This window comes from Temnothorax americanus, unplaced genomic scaffold, assembly GCF_048541705.1.
Source record: "Temnothorax americanus isolate GAGA-0224 unplaced genomic scaffold, ASM4854170v1 Scaffold24, whole genome shotgun sequence".
Taxonomy (NCBI): Eukaryota; Metazoa; Arthropoda; class Insecta; order Hymenoptera; family Formicidae; genus Temnothorax; species Temnothorax americanus.
The window spans coordinates 1,891,348-1,910,428 of NW_027509381.1; the positions used below are offsets into that span (position 1 = coordinate 1,891,348).

The window sequence follows — 19,081 nt, forward strand, 5'->3', positions numbered from 1 at the left end:
TACAAGAAGAGTTTTCTGAAAACGTCATGCAATTATTGTCGAGATTATGATCAACATGTAAGAAAGCCTTGCTTGTTTGATTTTTCTTGAGTCGCATGAGCGTTTCATTAAAAGAATATTAGAAAGTACCTGTGAAGTATTAACGTGATGGTGGGCAGGTGGAGGCAATGGAGGGCTCTGGGAACGATGCGGGGGGACAAGACCATACTGACCCCCTGGTGGAGTAGCACTCGTACTTCCATGCTAATCGAAACCAAACAAGAGTTAGTTTAACGCCGCTTTCACGTATTCTGGATCGGTTTTATTATTTCATCTCACTCAAGTGCAAGATTTTTAAACGCACGCAAATTAGTAAAGAAGATTAAAGTACAATGCTTACCAATGGAGCCCCGTACGTCGGCATCGGTACGCTACGACTTTGCGGACTCGCAGTCGGCACTATAATACAACCAGGCATTGGCACTTCCACCTTTTGTGGTTCCATCGGCCCGGTGGTCTGAAATAAATTTCCAAATATTAGTCTTATCAATCACGTTTTCGAATTTAAAATGTCAACAAGTATTTTCTTGACTGCAAAAGCTTACAGGAGCTTTCGGTCCCGGTGATCGGACACTGTTCACGACAGTTGAAATCTGCGGATTGACGAGATGCGGCTGCGTAGGTGAGCTCGCTACTGTCACGATCGGTGGAACCACAGCCTGCAGCAAGTGCGTTTTCGGATTGAGCGGATGAGGCTGTCCATTGATACCCTTTAAAGCGGTGGGCTGTGAGACTGGCTGATGAATTCTTGATGTTGGAGTACTAAGTTGGGGTACGTTTACATTGGCAGGATGTATGTTTAGCGGCAGTTTTTGTGGCATATTCACTATCGTCGACGTTTGTTGCTTAGCGGCTTGAAGGAGGTGCTGCTTGGGATTAGGCGGCGCACCAGTATTGTTGAGCACGGGAGACATGGGCTGACCTTGCTTTCCGTTCGTCGGAGTCAGCGGCGCCGCCTGTATCGTACGCGGGCTCAAGCTGGGCGACGCGACTCTGCCAGGTGGTATTTGCAGATTGAGACCCTGTATTGCTTGCGCGGGTGGCTTGACGATGTTCTGTACTATCGTTTGATTGGGCAGACTCGGAGCTACGGGTTTCGTGATGACCTGTTGTTGTTGAGCCGATGTCACCAGCTTGCTGGCGTTCAACACGTGCGCCTTAAGGCTCGTGGGTTTCGTCTGCGAAGGTGAGGTGGATATCGGTTGTGCCGTCGTAGTCACGGTAGTCACGACAGTCGTGCCTGTTGTTGAGGATTGCGCAACGGTGATGGTGGAGGTGGCTTGTATCGCCGGGGATTGCGGTTTCGTAATTACGCTAGTTTGCGGTTGGATTTGCTGGGTCGGTATCGGCTGACAAGACGCGTGCTCTATAACGACTTCCTTCTTCGGCTCCACTGGCACCAAGACAGAACTCTCGGAAACGGGTTTTGCTCGTGGAGCTTCGCTCGTCGGGCTTGCGCCGGGCAATCCGCCGCTCCGAGCTTCGCCGAGCGCTCTGTTGGTGGCTTGCGCTTGACCGGACGCCGTGGACACCGGGATGTACTGGCCCTCCTCGGATTCTCTCATCGGTATCAGCATTCCCGTGACTGGATCGATTAACGTCATCGGCTCGTGCGATACTGTCTTCAGCGGCGCTAGCGTAACAGCTTGAGCCACCGGTTCCTCCGCTTTCGGACTTTCCGGTTGAACCAATTTCGGCTCTTCCTTGATCGGAGCCTCCTGCGGCGTCGCTGTCACCTCTTTCACCTTCTCCTCCCCGCTATCGTCATTATTCTCCGATGTTCGCCTCACTGCTTTACGACTACCTCTCGGTGACTTGCGAAGCTCCGTCAGCGGCATGGGTTGCTGCGCCGTACTACGCGGAATATTGTTATGCCTGGTGCTTCGCCTAGTAGCGTGCACATTTCCGCTGGCCAGTCCCTTATTCGTAGGTGATCCGCGGACAACATCCTCGATAACGTCGTCGACCGTGTTGCGGCTGCCATCCCTTTCCGCCAATCTTCTGGACTTTCTCGTGTTCGCGGCCGGAGAGACGAATTCCTCCGGTGGCACCTCTTTGACCGCGGCCACGGGTGTCGCCGGCTGCGCATTCGGCCCCGTCACGTTCGGTCCAGGAGATTTAATGGTGAGAATAAGTCGCGGACGACCCGCGTTGTCCTCCTCGCTGTCATCGTGGAATTCGTAAACGTCAGCTGGCAACTTATTCTTTTCAACGTGATGTTTGCTACCCCTGGAACTTCTACCACCTCGCCGGTTAGATACGGCGCCTGCGTTTCTGCCACCTCGCCTGGTGGTAACCCCGCCGCGACTACCGCGTCTGCTCTTCGTTCTGCCACGACGACTCCTCGTGCACTCGTTTTCGCACGTTTCCACGCTCTCGTCGTGATCGTCAGCTGAGATGAAGTTCTTCTTGCTCTCGCCCTCCGTCGACTCGGTGTCGAACCAATCCGATTCATTTTTGCTGGTATCGTGCGAATCGCTATTTATGCTCTCGTTGCCCTGCTGTGCCTCGTCATCGCCGTCGTTACCCTCACCGTCGCACAGAGCGTCGACTTTCTTTATGACGCTCTCGATGTTCACCTCCTTCGCGGACCAGTAATCGCTGTCCTCCTTGCTATCGGTTGGATCTTCCTTGGAATCGATAGCGAGAGGATCCGTGCTCGGCTCTTTCAACGGATCCTCTACCGGCTCTTCGTCTAATTCCACTTCATCGGTTTCTTTTACAGCCTCCTCCTCTTTAATCTCACTCACAGGCTCCAGTTTTATAGGAGTCTCCGTCTCGAGCTTCGGTGGGATCGTATCCACGGGTTCGACCTTAGGAATGCATGGCGCAACCTCCGTATTAATGACTTCTTGCTTCTCCTGCTTCACGTCTTCTTCTTTTATGTGCAGTGGATTCAAAAGCTTCTCGGATTCAGCTGTATTATACGCTGCTTCTTCTATTGTGTCTTCCTGCTCGACGTCGGCCGGCTCCTTCTTTATCTCATCAATAGGCTGCGTAGATTGTATAGGCGGTGTAAGTTGCATCGGTTGGACAGATTGGCTGATCTGCGCCTCAGCATCCAACTCCAATTGTTGTCCTTGGATAATACGTGGCTCCAAACATTCCGACGTGGTTTGCTCGTTCATTGGTGGTGTCGACACGGAAGATACGGTGGACGGTACCACTCTGGTTATGATCGTCTGTGACACCGTAGATACCAGAGGTATGTGAGACTTGACTACTTGACTTTGAGAAACAGGCGACTGTCTCTGACAAGCAACGGGCGTTTGCGGGTTGATGCATTTGTCACTGGGTACCGGCGGTGCTGCGTTCGGAGTTACTTGTTGAGGGACTATAGGTACCACGGTCTTTATCAACGGCTGATTTGGAGAAGAGACAGGTGGCCCTAGAGAGTGTACGGACTTGTGAAGTAGGTGAGGCTGACCGTGTGCCACGATTACAGGACTGGGCGTAGATGAACGAGGTACGTGCGTAGTCAGGAGTTGAAGATTCGACACCTCCTGTTTCTGTCTTGGCGACAGCAGGTTGCTGTCCGTTGTCATGGACACGGAGATTTGCTTCTGCGTTCTAGATGACATCGTGTAATTATCCGTCACGTAAGCGGGCTTGCCGAACACCGGGCTGGATGTGCTAGCGTTGATCTCGATCTTCGCCGTTTCGGGTATGTATGTAGGCGGTTGATTCGGCGAGGGAACCTTAGGAGAGGTGGACGCTTTGTTGGTCGGCTCCGGTATAACGGCTGGTGATAATTTCGGCTCGTCCAGTCTCTGAGGTGGCTCGTTCGGGTTTACGGGAAGTAGCGTCTCGATTACGGACTTGCCGCCCAGGGAGACGTCGCGCGAGCTCTTGACCTGTATACCGGAGGCCAACGGTGGCACCGGCATGTAAGGCCGCGGTGGGATGTTCAGGGTCAACGGCGGTAGACCGCCGCGTGGATAACCGGGTGTGGGCGCCAGCATCCCTGGAGCATGCTGTATTACAGGCTGTTGAGTCGCCGCGGTCGAATAAATTTGCTGAACCGGCGTTTCCGGTCTATGGGCGGGGATGGGCACGCATACCGCGATCTTAGTAGGTGGCGGCGACGGTTTCCTCTTTCCCACGCTGGGCACGTGCGGACTCAAGGTAGGATTCCGTGACCATTGTCCGTTAGGCGAGAGCGGCTGAGTGACGCGCGGTGACGGCTGAGACGGTACCAGAGGTGGCATTCTTGACGGGACCAACGGCGGCAACGGTGTTGTGTTGGAGGAGGACGAGCAAGAAACCGTCGTGACGTTTTGCATTTTGGGAGAAGCTTGACGCATGGGTACCATTTGAGACTGCGGAGACACGGGGAGCCTTTGATACAGAGGCTGCACCGTGATCGGTGACGGTCGCGAATTTGGAACGGAGATCGATTTCGGTACGTCGCTTATCGGTACGCTGCAAGGTACCAGCATAGGTTTATACTGAGGTGGTGGCGGCGAGGCGGACGCTCTTTGTACTTGCGTCGTTCTCTCTGGACTGGCGACGACAGCGTCTGACTCGTTAGTTTTTAATTGATGAGGTTTCGCGGCTTCCCGTGGTTTGTTATGGTCGTTCAAGCTCCAAGAATGAGCGATTACGGAAGTCGGTGGGCTCTGTGGTTTCGTAACTGCGGGTGGTAATCGCACTTCGACCGGCTTTTCGGGCGTAGCTAAGACAGGCGTCATAGGCAACGTCTTTGTCGGAGACTTGTAGAACGACGGTATATCCGGTGTTTTCGGAGGTTGCGTGAGATCGACAGTCTCGTAATTCGGATCTTCTTCCGTGTCCGTGTCAATCTGGAGATCGTGCTCGCTCTGCGGCGTATCCGGCTTCAGGTCCGCGTCGGCTTCTCCCGTCGACGCGTTCAGACTCTCGACCGCTTGCTGCATTTCCTCGACGTCTTCTTGAGGTGCCTCAGCTGGTGTCCCAACAACTTCGGCTTCCGCTTCCTCCTCTTCGCCCTCATAAGAGAAGTCTTCCGTCGAGGCGCCGAAAGTTTCTTCAAGTAATGCGGCAACGGCATCCTCCGTTTCCTCCTGCGATATCGCCACTCGTGGTTTGTCCTCGCTCTGAGCCGATGGTGTCGTTGATACAGGTACTTCCGGCTCCTCCCTGCCGCTTCGCGATTGACAATTGCTATCTCTTTCATCCGGCTCTGAGATACTTTTCACAGCGTTCTCGTGGATCGTCTCGTCTATTTCTATTCCAAAACCAGGTATGAGTTTGTCTTTCTTCTTCTCCGACTTAGGAGTTTGTATGCTACCGGTGACGACTGGTGGAGTAATCGCTGGCATGGTCGATACGTTGGAAATCACTTTAGGTATAGGGCTCAACAAAGTTTCTCTAGACGTGGGCAAGCTGGGTGATACTGTCTTAGATACTAATGGACTGCTCGCTCTTGGTGGACTAGGTTCGGCACCCAAATAAGGTAATTCGCCGCTTTTCTCGTGATGGTGATGATGATGGTGATGATGGTGATGGTAATCCTTTCGACTGCCTCGTTCTTCTTTGGACTTCTTTCGTTTCTTCTTCTTCTCCTTGACTTTCTCCGGCACTGTCGAAGGTGTGGACGGCTCGACGCTGTCATTATCGTCGGTGAATCGAAAGACATCATGATCATTGGGTTCTGCCGGGCACGCGGGGACGGCCTTCGGAGAACTCGGTATACCCAAGAGTTTCGCCTCGATCTCTCGCCCAGCTTCGGCCAGATCGACGCTGTTCTCGTCCTCTGGCTGATGACGCCGTTTCTTTTCCGTCTTTCGCCTCACTCTGTCCATGTCGAGTGAGCTACGACCACCGTCGCTGTCCGAAGCATAGGCGCTGTTCTCTGACGTCATGTTACCAAATCTGTTGAAGAACGTGTTAGATGGACCATCGTCAACGTCGTCCGAAAGAGGACCGAAGATGTCTTCCATACGTTGGGAATCCCTCGCCTCTTGCCTATTGAGTCTCTTTCGTCTCGCTTTGGCCTTATCTTCTCCATTCCGATCGCGTTTCTTCTCCTTTTTACTACGTTGCTTCTTATCGGCCCGCATTCTTTCTTCCGCGTTCTCCAACGCTGTCGTGACAATGGTCGTAGCGGCGGTGACAGTAGTCAATTCCGTGCCGTGATTCGGTCGGCAGTCTGCATTCGACGTAATATCGACTTTATTCTTATGCTCTACATTAGGTTCGACCTTTATATTATCTTCGCTTGAAATGCTGTTCTTTTGACGTTTCTGTTTCTTCTTGTGCGACTTCTTTCGCGAGTCTCTCTCGTGATTATTCATAACTATCGTGGGATGATTCGTACGGAAACCAACAGCAACTCGCTCGTCTTCGTCGGACGTACGAGGCTCCTCCTTGATATTCGTGTGCACGCTGTTAACGATAACGTTCGAAGCTTCCAGTGGATTTTGCTTCTCTTCAGTATCGGCAAACCCGAGATCGACGTCGCTTTCGAGGAATCTCTCCGTCTTCACAGGCTTCCGGACCTTGTTGTTGAATGGTTCCTCCTCCTCGCTTGTGTCCGAATGGATGCGAGATCGCGAGCCCTTCCTCGAGAGGGACTTGGTTCTCGTCGAGTCCGATTCGGAAGTAGCCTCGTCCTCCGTCAGAGCTTTGCTGCTCACTGAATCTCCGTCCCACGATGTGCTCTGCTTCTTCTCCTCTCGCCTGGCGCGACTTTGCTTCAACTGCGAAAATTTATCCTTTAAACGTACTTGACGCTTTTCCTCTTCTAGTTTTTGCATGTTCTTCGTCGAACGGGCTTTCACTTTGTCGTACATGCTGATGTAAGCAGGTTCGTCGTCGACAATATCGAAAATCGAATGTTTCTTAGGCTCGTCGCTGTCTGTATCTGTAGCCGACGGATTCCTCGCTACTTGTATTTCGTGAGTAGAGAGAGGACCATCGTCTACGTCGCTGTGAGAATTCACCGTAGACTGCTGCTGTTGATGATGTTGCGCGTCTCTGTGATTCGTTCCCACGGAAGATTGTTCAGTCGATGGACTCGAGTCGTTTCTTTTGGTAAGTTCCAATCTTGACAGAAATTCTTTGTCGGATTCATGCGAGACTCTCGGGCTACGCTCCCTCGACTCTTTCTCCGAACGATTCCTCTTGCTCCTCTGTTTCTCTTTGCTTCCGCTGTCCCTCGAGTTGTTTTCCCGTGTCGATTCGCCATGCGTTCCATCCCTGCTATCTTGCGTCGCACTACCGCTCTCCTTACTGTCGCGACTCTCCCTACTTTCTCGACTAGAACGATGCGAATCATTACGATGCTTGCGATCTTCGGATCTCCTGTTTTGTCTAGACCGATCTTTGCTGTCTCGTCGATGATCCGAAAGTTTCACACGCTTAGCATCCTCGTCTGTAGGGCAATCCTGCGACGAACACCTGCGCTTGATCGGCACCGGTGCCGGAGCGACCTGACTCTGAGATTGCGTTATAGAGGGATGTAGGTGATTTTCAATCGACTGCCGCCTATTATCGTCACGTTCTCTCTTCTCTTTGTCCTTTTCTTCGCGATCTCTCCTCTTCTCGCGCTCGGCCTTCTCCTTTTCCCTCCTCTCTTGATCTTCGCGTTCCCGTCGCTTCTCCCTTTCGTGTTTTTCCCTCTCAAGTTTCTCAAGTCTCTCCCGTTCCTCTTTTTCGCGTTTCTCCTTTTCCATTTTTTCCCGTTCTTCCTTCTCTTTCCGCCGTTCACGTTCTAGTCTCTCTTTTTCTTCCCTTTCTCGTTTTCTTTCTCGTTCGAGACGTTCCTTCTCTTCTCTCCTCCTTTCTCGCTCCAATCTGTCTCGTTCTTCTTTCTCTCTTCTTTCTTGTTCTTCTCTTTCCCTTTTAAGACGTTCCTTTTCCTGTTTTTCACGTTCCAAACGAATTTCCCGTTCTTTTCTTTCGCGTTCTTCGCGCTCTCTCCTTTCACGCTCCTCGCGTTCTCTTCGTTCTTGCCGCTCCTTCTCCTCTCGTTCTCTCCTCTCACAATCGAGACGCTCCTTCTCTCGTCTCTCTTTTTCTTTAAGCTCATTCTCCTCCCTTTCTTTTCTTTCGCGTTCTCTTTCTTCCCGTTCTCTTCTATCTTTCTCTAGTCGTTCCTTGTCTTGTCTTTCTCTTTCTCGCCTTTCTTCATCCTTTTCACGCCTCTCGCGTTCCTCTCTTTCTTTTTTCTCTTGTCGATCACGATCTTCTTTATCCCTTCGCTCTTGTCTGTCACGATCTTCTTTGTCCCTCCTTTCTTTCTCCTCTCGTTCTTTTCGCTCGTACCTTAATTCTTTGTTTTCTTTAAAGTCCCTACTATGATTATCCGTGTTGCCGATGTCATTCATAACAGTTGAACTTTCTCTTTCATCTCTATCTTTGCGATTTCTTTCAACGTCGGTTTCTTCCTTCCGTGATCTTCTTTGACAATCTTTTCCTTTACTATGTTTCGACTCCCTGCTGTCCTTTCCGTCGCGGGAATCTCTGCTCTCTCGATTGCTACCGCTCGTTTCCTTCCTCAAACGAGAACGAGTCAAATCTGTGGAAGATGTGGATAATGACGATGAAGAGGAAGAATTGGATGAGGATGTTATGGAAGACGGTGGAGCTATCGAACTGGTAGTAGTCATGGAAGATATCGCGCCTGTTACGGACATCGTCGTTGTTGCTGCTACCGTTGACGGGGTTGTCGCAACAGATACCGCTGTTGTTATTGCAGTCGAGAAGGCATCGGTCGACGTAGTCACCGTGGGCGACGCGGTAGTCGCGGAGATGCTCAATCCTCGATGTGTCGAGGCTCCGAGGGTGTGAATACTACTTATGCTACCACTGCTGCTTAGAAGACTACTGGCTGACGCTAAACCACTACCGTTGCCACTATTGGCTGCCGTTCCACTAACGAGACCGATCGGTAGAGAAACCGATGGTGGTAATTCAGGACTAACTGTCTTAATAGAAGTACCAGGTGTAATCGGCGTCGCCGGCGTTGGATGTATACAGTTATGTTGCACAATCCGCGGATCGGTCTTCAACATCGACGAGACCATCGAGGTCGTCGTCGCGGTCAAACTCACGGACAATGACGTATTAATGCCGATTTGACTGACCGAAGTACCGCTGGTCGGCTGTACCGGCGGATGACTAGGAAACGGATACTGCAGACAAACTTTGCTGGTACAGCTACCACTAGTGGTGAGACCAGCGGTACTCCCGATCATAGAACTAACGCCAATAACACCAGTAAATTCCCGCGGTTCGTACTTTTCACTAAAGTTCTCCAATCGCTTCGAGTCCTCGTCGAACACGCTTCTTTTCGCGAGAACCGACTTCACGATGTCGGAAGGTTGCACCTCATGAAGATCCATATCGAGCAGTTTATGCCGAAATCGGAATCTTTCTGAAGCGCTGGCATCGAGCTTTGCCAGTGCATCACCGCCAGCAGCACTCAATGCTCTCGAGCCAGACCATTTTTCGTACTTTTCATCCAGAGAGCGTATCCTCTCCTCCAGAGTGGGGGACTGCGGCGCTGTCTCGCTGTCGGAACTGGTTGGGCTCGAGCTGGCATGTCTGGGAGGCGGCGAAGCCGGTGGTTGCGGAGCGGCACGAGGACTGGGCGCAGTAGACAAGCTGGCACATGGCGGACTAGCAACTTTGGCGAGACTAGCACTGCTCGATCGAGTGCTGTTGCCATTGTTGTTATTACTACTGCTTGTATTATTGTTGTTGTTCAACATTTGTGCCGCGAACCTTGGTAGAGGTAACGACAATGGACCTTCGTGACTCCTTTCTCTAAATCGTCTTGGCTCGCTAGGTACCAAATTCTCCGGTCGCTCGTCAACGAGAGGAGTACCTGGTCGAGATCCATCGTGATGTTCGTGATGCCTTTAAAAATAATGTTATTTTAGTCTTGATAATTCTTATAAATGCTCCTTTTCTATACTTTTTTAAAATCGTAACTCACCTGCTAGTGGCATCCCGACGACGTTTACAAGGTCCAGGACCCCTGCCCTCGCAACTACCTCTCCTTGTGCTATGATGCATCACTACTTTACTATCACTGACGCGTCTAAAGTCTATGCCTTTTCTACTAGAGTGCGAGGTAACGAGTAACGACGAGATTTCCGGCTCCTCGTCTTCACAAAGTATTGTTGTCGATGAGCTGTCGAGTTTCGCGCGTTTCTTCGGCACGAAACCGACTTCGTCGCCGCTACTGTGACATTCCTCGAGTTGCTCCAGCAAATGGACGCGTTCCTTTTGGAGGTGTCGAATGTCAGGTGGAGGTAATAATGGTGGCGGTGGCGCAGGTGGATCGACGCTCGTAACGACGCTTTGCACTGTGTGACGCCGTGACGGTGGCGGGCAATCGTCGTCGTTGAGTTTGCCGTCGCTGAGAACACTGCTCTGATAATCGTCGTGACTTGCACCGCTACCTTGACTAAACTCGTCGTAGCTACGAAACCGTCGCGACGTCGGTTCACTGTAATCAGCGTCGTAGTAGGAATCCTGGTAGGATCTTCTGCTACTTCGTGACATCGCCGTCGGATGGGCTGGACTCGCGCCCGGCGTACTGCCTCCGGAAGTCCGCGAGTAATTCGCCGTTCTCGATCGCGGGGGCGTATCGTAACGAGTGAATCTGTTGGTCGAACTCGACACCGTCACTGTCGAGTCGAAGCTACTACGCTCCCGCCTAGAAGGAATCCTTCAAATCATGAATGCACCCATTTTAAGTTCTTGATTGTGACTCGTGAACTTATATATATAATATATTTTATATATATATATATATATATATATATATATATATATAAGCGTGCGTCTTATGTTAATAAATCTATCAATAATCTAACAAAGCTAAAATTAGAAATTGTTTCGAATAAAGATGATTAAATGTACACATTAAACAATTTCTTATTTCATGTTTTATCGATAGATATATTTTTTAGCTATAAAAATATCAATTCATAAAAAAAGTACACATACGTCACGTCAAATGACGACGCTGGCGAAGGCCTCGAGTCCCAAGGCTTTTCACTAGTATTTCCTTGATGCTCGAGATGTTCGTAAAACGTCTCTTGGCATTCCCTCGATGCAAAATCGACCTGTAAACGGCGTCCACGAAGTGCTGCTCCTCGCATCTCTTTTACGGCAGTTTGAGCGCAACTTATTTGATCAAAAAAGACCAGAGCTTGGCCACGCTCACGATCTACCACTACCTGAGTTATCGGCCCAAATTGATGGAACTGCATGTTTAAGTATTTCTCAGACATGCAATCTAAAAAAAGAAAGATATAATTAATGCCATGATTTGAAACAAAGTTAGTATTGTGCCGAGTCTTTCTTTTTTAATATCTCGCTTTTGCAAATTTTAATACTATCTAGTGCAACTTTTAATAAAATAAAACTACTAATGTATCGTTATTATAATTTAATAACTGTGTCCTTATAAAAGAGAGTATCTTACTAGTATAATTGAAGATGTTAAATATATGTAATAAGGTATCTATAAAATGCTCACCTCCGATACCATCAACCCAAACGCAGGATGTGGGCATCGACTTCCCAAATCCGAGTTTAATTCGATTCGCACCCAGATGTTCACCATCCATCGACCTCATCGCTTTAACAACACTACCGATATCCGAATATTGACAGAAAGCATAACTCGACACGGCGCCTTGTTTTTTAATATCAATTTCCTGCAAGCAAATATGAGATGTAATTAATTTATCTTAATATTTATCAGGTTTCGATATTATTTTCATTTGGCCTTGTCATTTCGAAGTTCTATTCAGATGATTTTACTTTCCTTTTTATTCAATGTTTATTGGTAAATTAATTGTTTCGATTTCCAAACAAATTTTAACTCACTATTATTTCGCCGAACTGTTCAAAATGCTTCCTGAGCTCAGACGCGGTAACGTCCTTCTCGAGGTTCCCGATGAATAATGTTCTTGTTGCTTTCGGATGGTACTCATCGAGTTCCGCTTCGTACGGCCTAAACTCGTTGTCCTCCACATCGTATCCTTGGTAAGGGGCCACTTCAATTTTGCATCCAAAGAAATGCTTGTCTTGCGAAACCTCGAGAGCTTTCTCCACGTCTTCGGGTTTCTTAAAACAGACTAGGGCATATCTGTCGTTGGCTGTACCGACGACCTTCACCCACGTCACCTTGCCGTGCTTCTTGTACTCGTGGAAAAGGCCATCCTTGAGGGAAGTATCGCTGCTGCGGGAGGGCAGATTCCTGACGCAGATGGCCAACGGCCTGCGATCCTCCGTGACGGCTACGTTGCTCGTGCGATGCGGCGAGCTACCGGGCGACGTGCTGCCCCCGGAAGAGCTGCCGCCAGAGCTATCGCTTCGACTGCTGCTGCTACTTCCGGAACGACTACTACCACTTGGCGATCTGCTCCCACTGCGCGATTTTCTGCGCTGTTTCTTGTGCTGTCGCAGAGCACCGGTGCTACCGCTACCACCGCCTCCACCACCTCCTGCAAGAGAACAGACTGGTAAAAATTGAATACTCGGGCAAATGTAAGAAAGGAACATATATTTGTTACTTTTCTTCATACAAATCGAGCTTTATCGTCATGAACGTTTATCGTTTACAGCAACTAATCTTCCGTATTATTTACTTATCGGAACCGAGGGATTTCTACCTTTGACATTCCTTCGACATTTAGTTCTCATCTTAATTCGATACTCAAACGAGCAACGAATAGAAACCACGCTATATTGCGTGCAATGACGTTGATGAAAATTCTTCCATTGGGTCCGAGTGACTGACGAATTACCTTGTTCGTCTTGGTAAGCGTCATTGGTGGCGGGCGAGGGTGGCGGCGGTGCGCCGCCGTACCTCGAACTCGTCGGCTCGTACGCCGACCAGGACGACGGCGGTAAACTTCCACGATGACGGTCTAAGTGGGGCGGGGGCGGCGGCCCGGAGACGTACGGGCCGGTCCTCGGGTATAGCCGATCCCTCGCCCTGCTCGATGTCACGTGATAAGAGCCTGCAGGTGGTGGACGGCTGCGGGATATGTAGCCCCCAGGATCGCCCGTCGATGGATCCGCCGAATGACCGCCGACGCCGCCGACGCCGCCGCCGCTGCCACCGCCGCTGACGACGCCACCGCTCCCGGCGCCAACCACTCGGTTGCTCCTCTCGCTACCGTAGAAGCTGCCGTGGGAACCACGTGAGTCGAAATTCTCGCCTCCCCTGTCTCCGCGCTCGCCGCCACCGCCGCTGCCACCGACCCCGGCACCGGTGCTCCCGCTACCGCTGCCGCCGCCGGAAACGCCGCCTGTTCCGCCGCCTCCTCCCCCGCTACCGCCGCCAGATCCATGATCCTCTGAACTTCTGAAAGACGAAAAAACTGGGCTTAGTCATCGTCCAGGGAACGGCTAATATTTGGGTCGATGAGTCGCCACGAAATACATTCGTCACTTCCTCCTCGAGATTCTGTTTTATATATTTAACGGGGCACGCGGTGAAAAAGTACTGTTACGTAAGTTAGATCTGCTTTAATTAGAAGAAAAAAAATACATTTTTCCTTTTTTATTCTTAGAGGAGTATCTTATTAGATTGATATTCTAGGACTGCTGACGTCACTTGTATTTATTGCCTTTGGAATTGCGCGATAATTCACTTTTATAAAATAAACTTCGGCCACTTTCAATCTGGATCGTTCGTCGTCGTCTTGTCATCGTTTTGTTCGTTAATCTCGTTTATCTCGTTTATAACACGCAGCAAGAAGTCTCAAGTCAAGAGTCGGTATAATAAATAAAAGTGTAGGTCAGGGACAAATAACAAAGATAAAAATCGACATCCAAATACAGAATATTAGACTATTATTTTTAGAATTTTTAGAAAATTAGAATATTAAACTAATAATTGACACTTTGTTAAATAACGACTATCCGTTAACATTCATATTCAATACCATTAATACGAGAATCAAATCTTTGCTCCAGAAACGTACCAGGAAACAGAATGTACCTCCACCTACGATTGAAGAAGGTCGGGGTAAATGGTTTACTATACCATATGTTCCTAATATATCGGAGAAATTCAAAAGTGTGGTAAAGGATCTGAATGTTAACTTGTCTTTCTTTAGTCTTAATAAATTAAAAAGGTTCATTAGAGTTCAGAAGGATACTCTCCCCACCCAATCAAACAAGCATGTTGTATATAAAATTTCCTGTAAAAATTGTGACGCCACATATGTTGGGCAGACTTTGAGACAACTAAAAACGAGAGTTACGGAACATCGTAATCTCATTAATAGAAATACAGCAACTCAATCCGTCATAACTGAGCATAGAATCAATTTTGATCACGACTTTGATTGGGAAAATGTGGAAATCCTTGACAGAAAAAGCTTCTTATCTAAGCGACTAGTTTCTGAAATGCTACATATAAAATTACAAAAGAACAGTTTGAACTCGCAAACCGACACAGAGTTTCTACACCACGCATACGTTTCTATTTTAGACAAATTGTAAAAACATGCCTATAGCTGTCTTTGCCCCTCGGCAGAATTAGCGTTTAATATTCTGTATTTGGATGTCAATTTTTATCTTTGTTATTTGTCCCTGACCTACACTTTTATTTATTGTACCGACTCTCGACTTGAGACTTCTTGCTGCGTGTTATACGGTTTCATATCGTTTGCTTGCGTCGAGGAGACAGGATCTCCGGATCGCTCTTTACATAATTTCTCACCATGCCTTTGTGTGGCACATACTATTGATTTTTCTGTTCTCCAGACTACTTGGTAAGTTTTCTGAACTTGTGAACTTGTCTGGATTTTTACATTAAATTAATTTTACAGACTTGGCTGTCGCAGTAGTAAGTTTCTGCAAATTTCCAAACAGCAAACTTGCTATGTATAAAGGAGAACGTTTATTCTAATTTGAATTACTGCTGAGGATGACTCGAATTAGAGTCGAAACGTACGGATTGTTTTATTGTGAATAAAATTGCTTTGAGACTACGCTTGAAGAACCGCGTGTGACCCTTACAGCCTTTTCTTTATTCTATAAAAATATACGTTATAAAAAATATATCTGGTGAAGAATCGTTCGAAGTTAACGAATAATCGAACTTCATATTGATGAGAACATTTTTTAAATGCTTTTCATCAAATCTGATACAATTTTTCCTTGATATGAATAGTGTGATAATTTTCTAGACGAAATAAAAATTAAAAATTTTGACTCTTTTACTTTAAGGTTGCAAACAAATTGCAAAAGTTTGATAACGTTAAAATTAACCGTTATCGGTTAATTTATAATATATCTAGTAGAATTCAATAGAACTTTTATATAATTGCTCAGATTTGTAGTGCTCTTTAAAAACTACAAAAAAATATATGTCGAATTAAAAATCTCAAGTGTAGAAAAAATGCTTCTCATTTTCAATAAAAAGAAATTTATTCAATAGAATACAATATAAATATGCTTATTATCGAGCGTTCTCTATATAACTATTGTGCGGCGTACAAAAAACTTGCACCACGTTCGTGAACTTTGCGACAATAGAAGAAGCTAATTATCATATGCCTTCAGTCGCCCGCAAAAAACCCAAATGATAAACTCATGTCGTATCAATCATGCGAAAGACAGCAAGAATAGTGAACAAATAATAATAACAATAATATTACTTAAATTCCAGTCTGAAACGTTTAGACATTCCAGCGGGAAGTCCCGAATATCAAAGAGGTACGAATATTTAGAATCCGTACCTGACGTATTTGCGTTTCTGTCGCCCCTGCACTTGCAAACTATAACTTTTAACTTTTTCTGTCCTAGCCGCAATTATAATATACATAATCCATATCACGCTTCTTCGACTCTTTATTTAATTTAAATCCTCAATCTGATCTCCTAATCTAAAGACTATATCATAAACAAAAATATATAAAAAGCGAGCCAAGTCAAATTTGTTGATGGGCACTTGAAATGATTCTGACATCTCAACAACGTCAGTCACTGCGATTGTATTAAAAAACAAAAAAAAAAACAAAACAAAAAACCGATATTTCGTGCTGTGAAGTTTTGTATAATCAAATGACACTTGATATCCCGAAATCACTGATCAACTTCACTCGAAAGAATTTACAATATTTGAATAACTGAAAATATCGAAATGCTCGCACACTTTACAAAGTTGTTTCAACGAGTGAAATACCAGGAAAAATGCACCTAATTAAAAACGTGCGATTCGTTTAACTTGTGAATTCTGTTATCTCGGCAGAATTTTATTACGATAAAACGTTGTTATAAAGATATTCTAATATACGCGTTAAACGCGTATTAAAGTCGCGACCAAGCGATCGACCGTTGTAATGGGAACTCATCAAACGATTGTATATCGAGATACGTAAAAATAATAATCCCCTGGCACATTGAAGTGCATCGTAATATTTGCTAATCATTTTAATAGCTCTTTTACATTTAATATTAATGTCATCACCGAGAGTTCGTTAATACACGCACCCAACGATAAAACTTGTTAAAAATTGTTCGATCGTGTGTTAAAGAAGTGAATTATTTCACAAAATATCATATACTTTACATAAATAGCGATTACAATAAACAATTATACGACTTAAAAATAATTTTTCCTCAGATTATAATAAACAAACCGTGAACAAATGTAATGAAACATACGGATTTTTTCATTAAATTATAATTAATGAAGAAAGATAATACAACGAATTGTAACAAAGAAAAGTGGGCTTTGAAAGTCAAACGTGGTTAGAGTTGTGTGTGAGTTGATATTATGTAATCTTTAATTAGTAATTTAATATAAATTATAAGTCGCACGCGTTTCGGCTCTACTTTGAGCCATCTTCAGCGCAACGCGGTGACAGATAAATTAAATAATCTCAAGCTCTCCGACGAGCATAAGATAAGTACTCAAAAATTGAACGTACAAAGATAGTGTAATTTTCAAGAGAAAATATCAGAAAATTTTTGCTGATATTTATAGTTTGCTCTATAAAATATTCGAACTACAAATAAAATAAAAACTAAAACCGACAAAGAGACAAAAATTCAATAAATCAAGTTCGAAGGACGTGAAATTGACAAACTGAAATCTCGGGAAGACATCGGAAACTGAGATAATTTTCAAGCGGCGGTGATTGATATAATCGAGACAATGATACAATTAAAAAACGAACCTGGTTTTAAATAACAACTGGTTCATCCGGTTGTCAACCGTTGACTGAAGTCAAAAGGCAAAACACTTACTTTCATTGTACATTGTACGTACAGTAAAAATAAGTGTTGTAGAAAAAGGAGAAAGAGAAGGGATTTAAATTAATAACAATAAAAAAACAGAAATAAAAATTGACCACCAATATAAATTCAAAAAATAATTACTGAAATTTTTAATAAAAGAATAAATGTAAAGGCCATTGCACGTAACAATGTTTCAGTTGTAATCGTAAGGCCGTAAGAAAATAGACCACGCACACTCGATTATTCTTCAAGCGCGAGAAGAATAATCGACTGTGCGTGGTCTATTTTCTCTTACGGACTTACGATTAAAACTAAAACTTTGTTACGTGCAATAGCCATAATGGTCAAAGTTTACAATTTACTTAAAATTGAGACATATGCATGATGTAGGATGCTCTGTGTCTGCTTGTGAGTTAATTCTATTAGTTGAAGTTTTATGTGTGTTATTTCAGAAACTAATCGTTTGGATAAAAATTTTCATTGTCTACAATTGTCGCATTCTCCCAATCAAATTCATGGTTGTGGTTGATTCTGTGTTGCGTAATGACGGAAGGAGTGGTTTATTATTTTGGCAAGATCTTTTAAATACAATCTTTTTCTTTGAACTGATTAAGAGAGTGTCTTTATGGATTTTGATAAAATTTCCAAGTTTGTTAAAACTAAAATCTGACATCTAAATTTTTGGTAACATTCTAACTGGGCCGGAATCGTGAACCAAGGAAGTTCATTTGTATTATTCTCTATGGCATTAGCATTGCTCTGCTTTTATATTCGTTTGTTAAAAAAAAGGACTTTAGTCTATCGTTAACAAACTATTTTGTTTTGATAGAAAATTAGGTCATCGTCATGCACATTTACTGATAACATCTCATGCCAGTTTGGTGGCCGTAAATACGGTCAACGTTGTGGAAATGCGGCCGAGCAATTTGGCGCGCAAAAAAATCATCATCCGGCATAAATATCTCAATCCCGGCGTTCATACGCGGCCAGGTGAGATGAGGGTGGAGGTGAGTGGGTGAGTGAGTGAGTGAGTGAGTGAGTGAGTGAGTGAGTGAGTGAGAGAGAGAGAGAGAGAGAGAGAGAGAGAGAGAGAGAGAGAGAGAGAGAGAGAGAGAGAGAGAGAGAGAGAGAGGAGATCGCAGATCGAGCCGGGACGAGTAGAACCGGGCTCGTAAATTCCTGACTACACTACTGACAGTTAACGCTCTCTTCCCCCTCCCCGCACGCCCTTCCCGCTACAGTCGTCACGCTTAGTTACTATACTCGGGCGATAGCGCCCGCGCAGCCGTCGTGGACGTGGCAACATCGCCAGCGACCACGTCGTCACGGTCACCTGACTTTTCGTGGAAATGCGACGCCGCTTGCCGCTATATTCTCCTCGATCGCGCGCGCGTGAATATAGGCGTGCAAGGCGTATAGCGCGCACGCACGACCTTTTTGCCTCCTTTTTTCTCCCCCGCTCTTCCTCTTTCTCTCTTCCTCCACCTACATCCTTCTCTCTCTCTCTCTCTCTCTCTCTCTCTCTCTCTCTCTCTCTCTCTCTCTCTCTCTCTCTCTCTCTCTCTCTCTCCCCCTCTTCATCCCACCCCCTCCTCTACGGTGAGATCGATCGATTGAAAGGCAGTCGCGACTCTTCCGAACGGGCGACACGCGATACGACTCAACTTCAAGTATGTGCCGCGTGCCGTTGATGCCACGGAGAAAGTGCAGCGTAGCTATCTATTTAGCCGTTAGAACACGCAATTCGTCAAATACGCAGTAAATAGACGAGGGCGATCGCGGCCGTAGGTAATGACGTCAGGAAACGTGGCGCATATCTCGCGGGAGGGAAAAACAA

At 46.3% G+C, this 19,081-nt stretch overlaps 1 protein-coding gene across 4 annotated transcripts in view; it reads right to left on the bottom strand.

Moving 5' to 3' along the window:
- The window catches only part of LOC143898799 (uncharacterized), a 91,699-nt gene that overhangs the window by 2,974 nt on the left and 69,644 nt on the right, over window positions 1-19,081 (bottom strand). For 3 of the 4 annotated variants that reach the window (XM_077408522.1, XM_077408524.1, XM_077408525.1), the window contains exons 3-10: window positions 12,792-13,354; window positions 11,869-12,488; window positions 11,516-11,696; window positions 10,981-11,272; window positions 9,962-10,699; window positions 585-9,882; window positions 380-496; window positions 130-243 (exon numbers count right to left, since the gene is read on the bottom strand). In XM_077408522.1, coding sequence (XP_077264648.1) covers window positions 130-243; window positions 380-496; window positions 585-9,882; window positions 9,962-10,699; window positions 10,981-11,272; window positions 11,516-11,696; window positions 11,869-12,488; window positions 12,792-13,354 — 11,923 coding nt within the window. The remainder of the gene's footprint in view (window positions 1-129; window positions 244-379; window positions 497-584; window positions 9,883-9,961; window positions 10,700-10,980; window positions 11,273-11,515; window positions 11,697-11,868; window positions 12,489-12,791; window positions 13,355-19,081) is intronic. The other variant, XM_077408523.1, reaches the window with a different exon arrangement.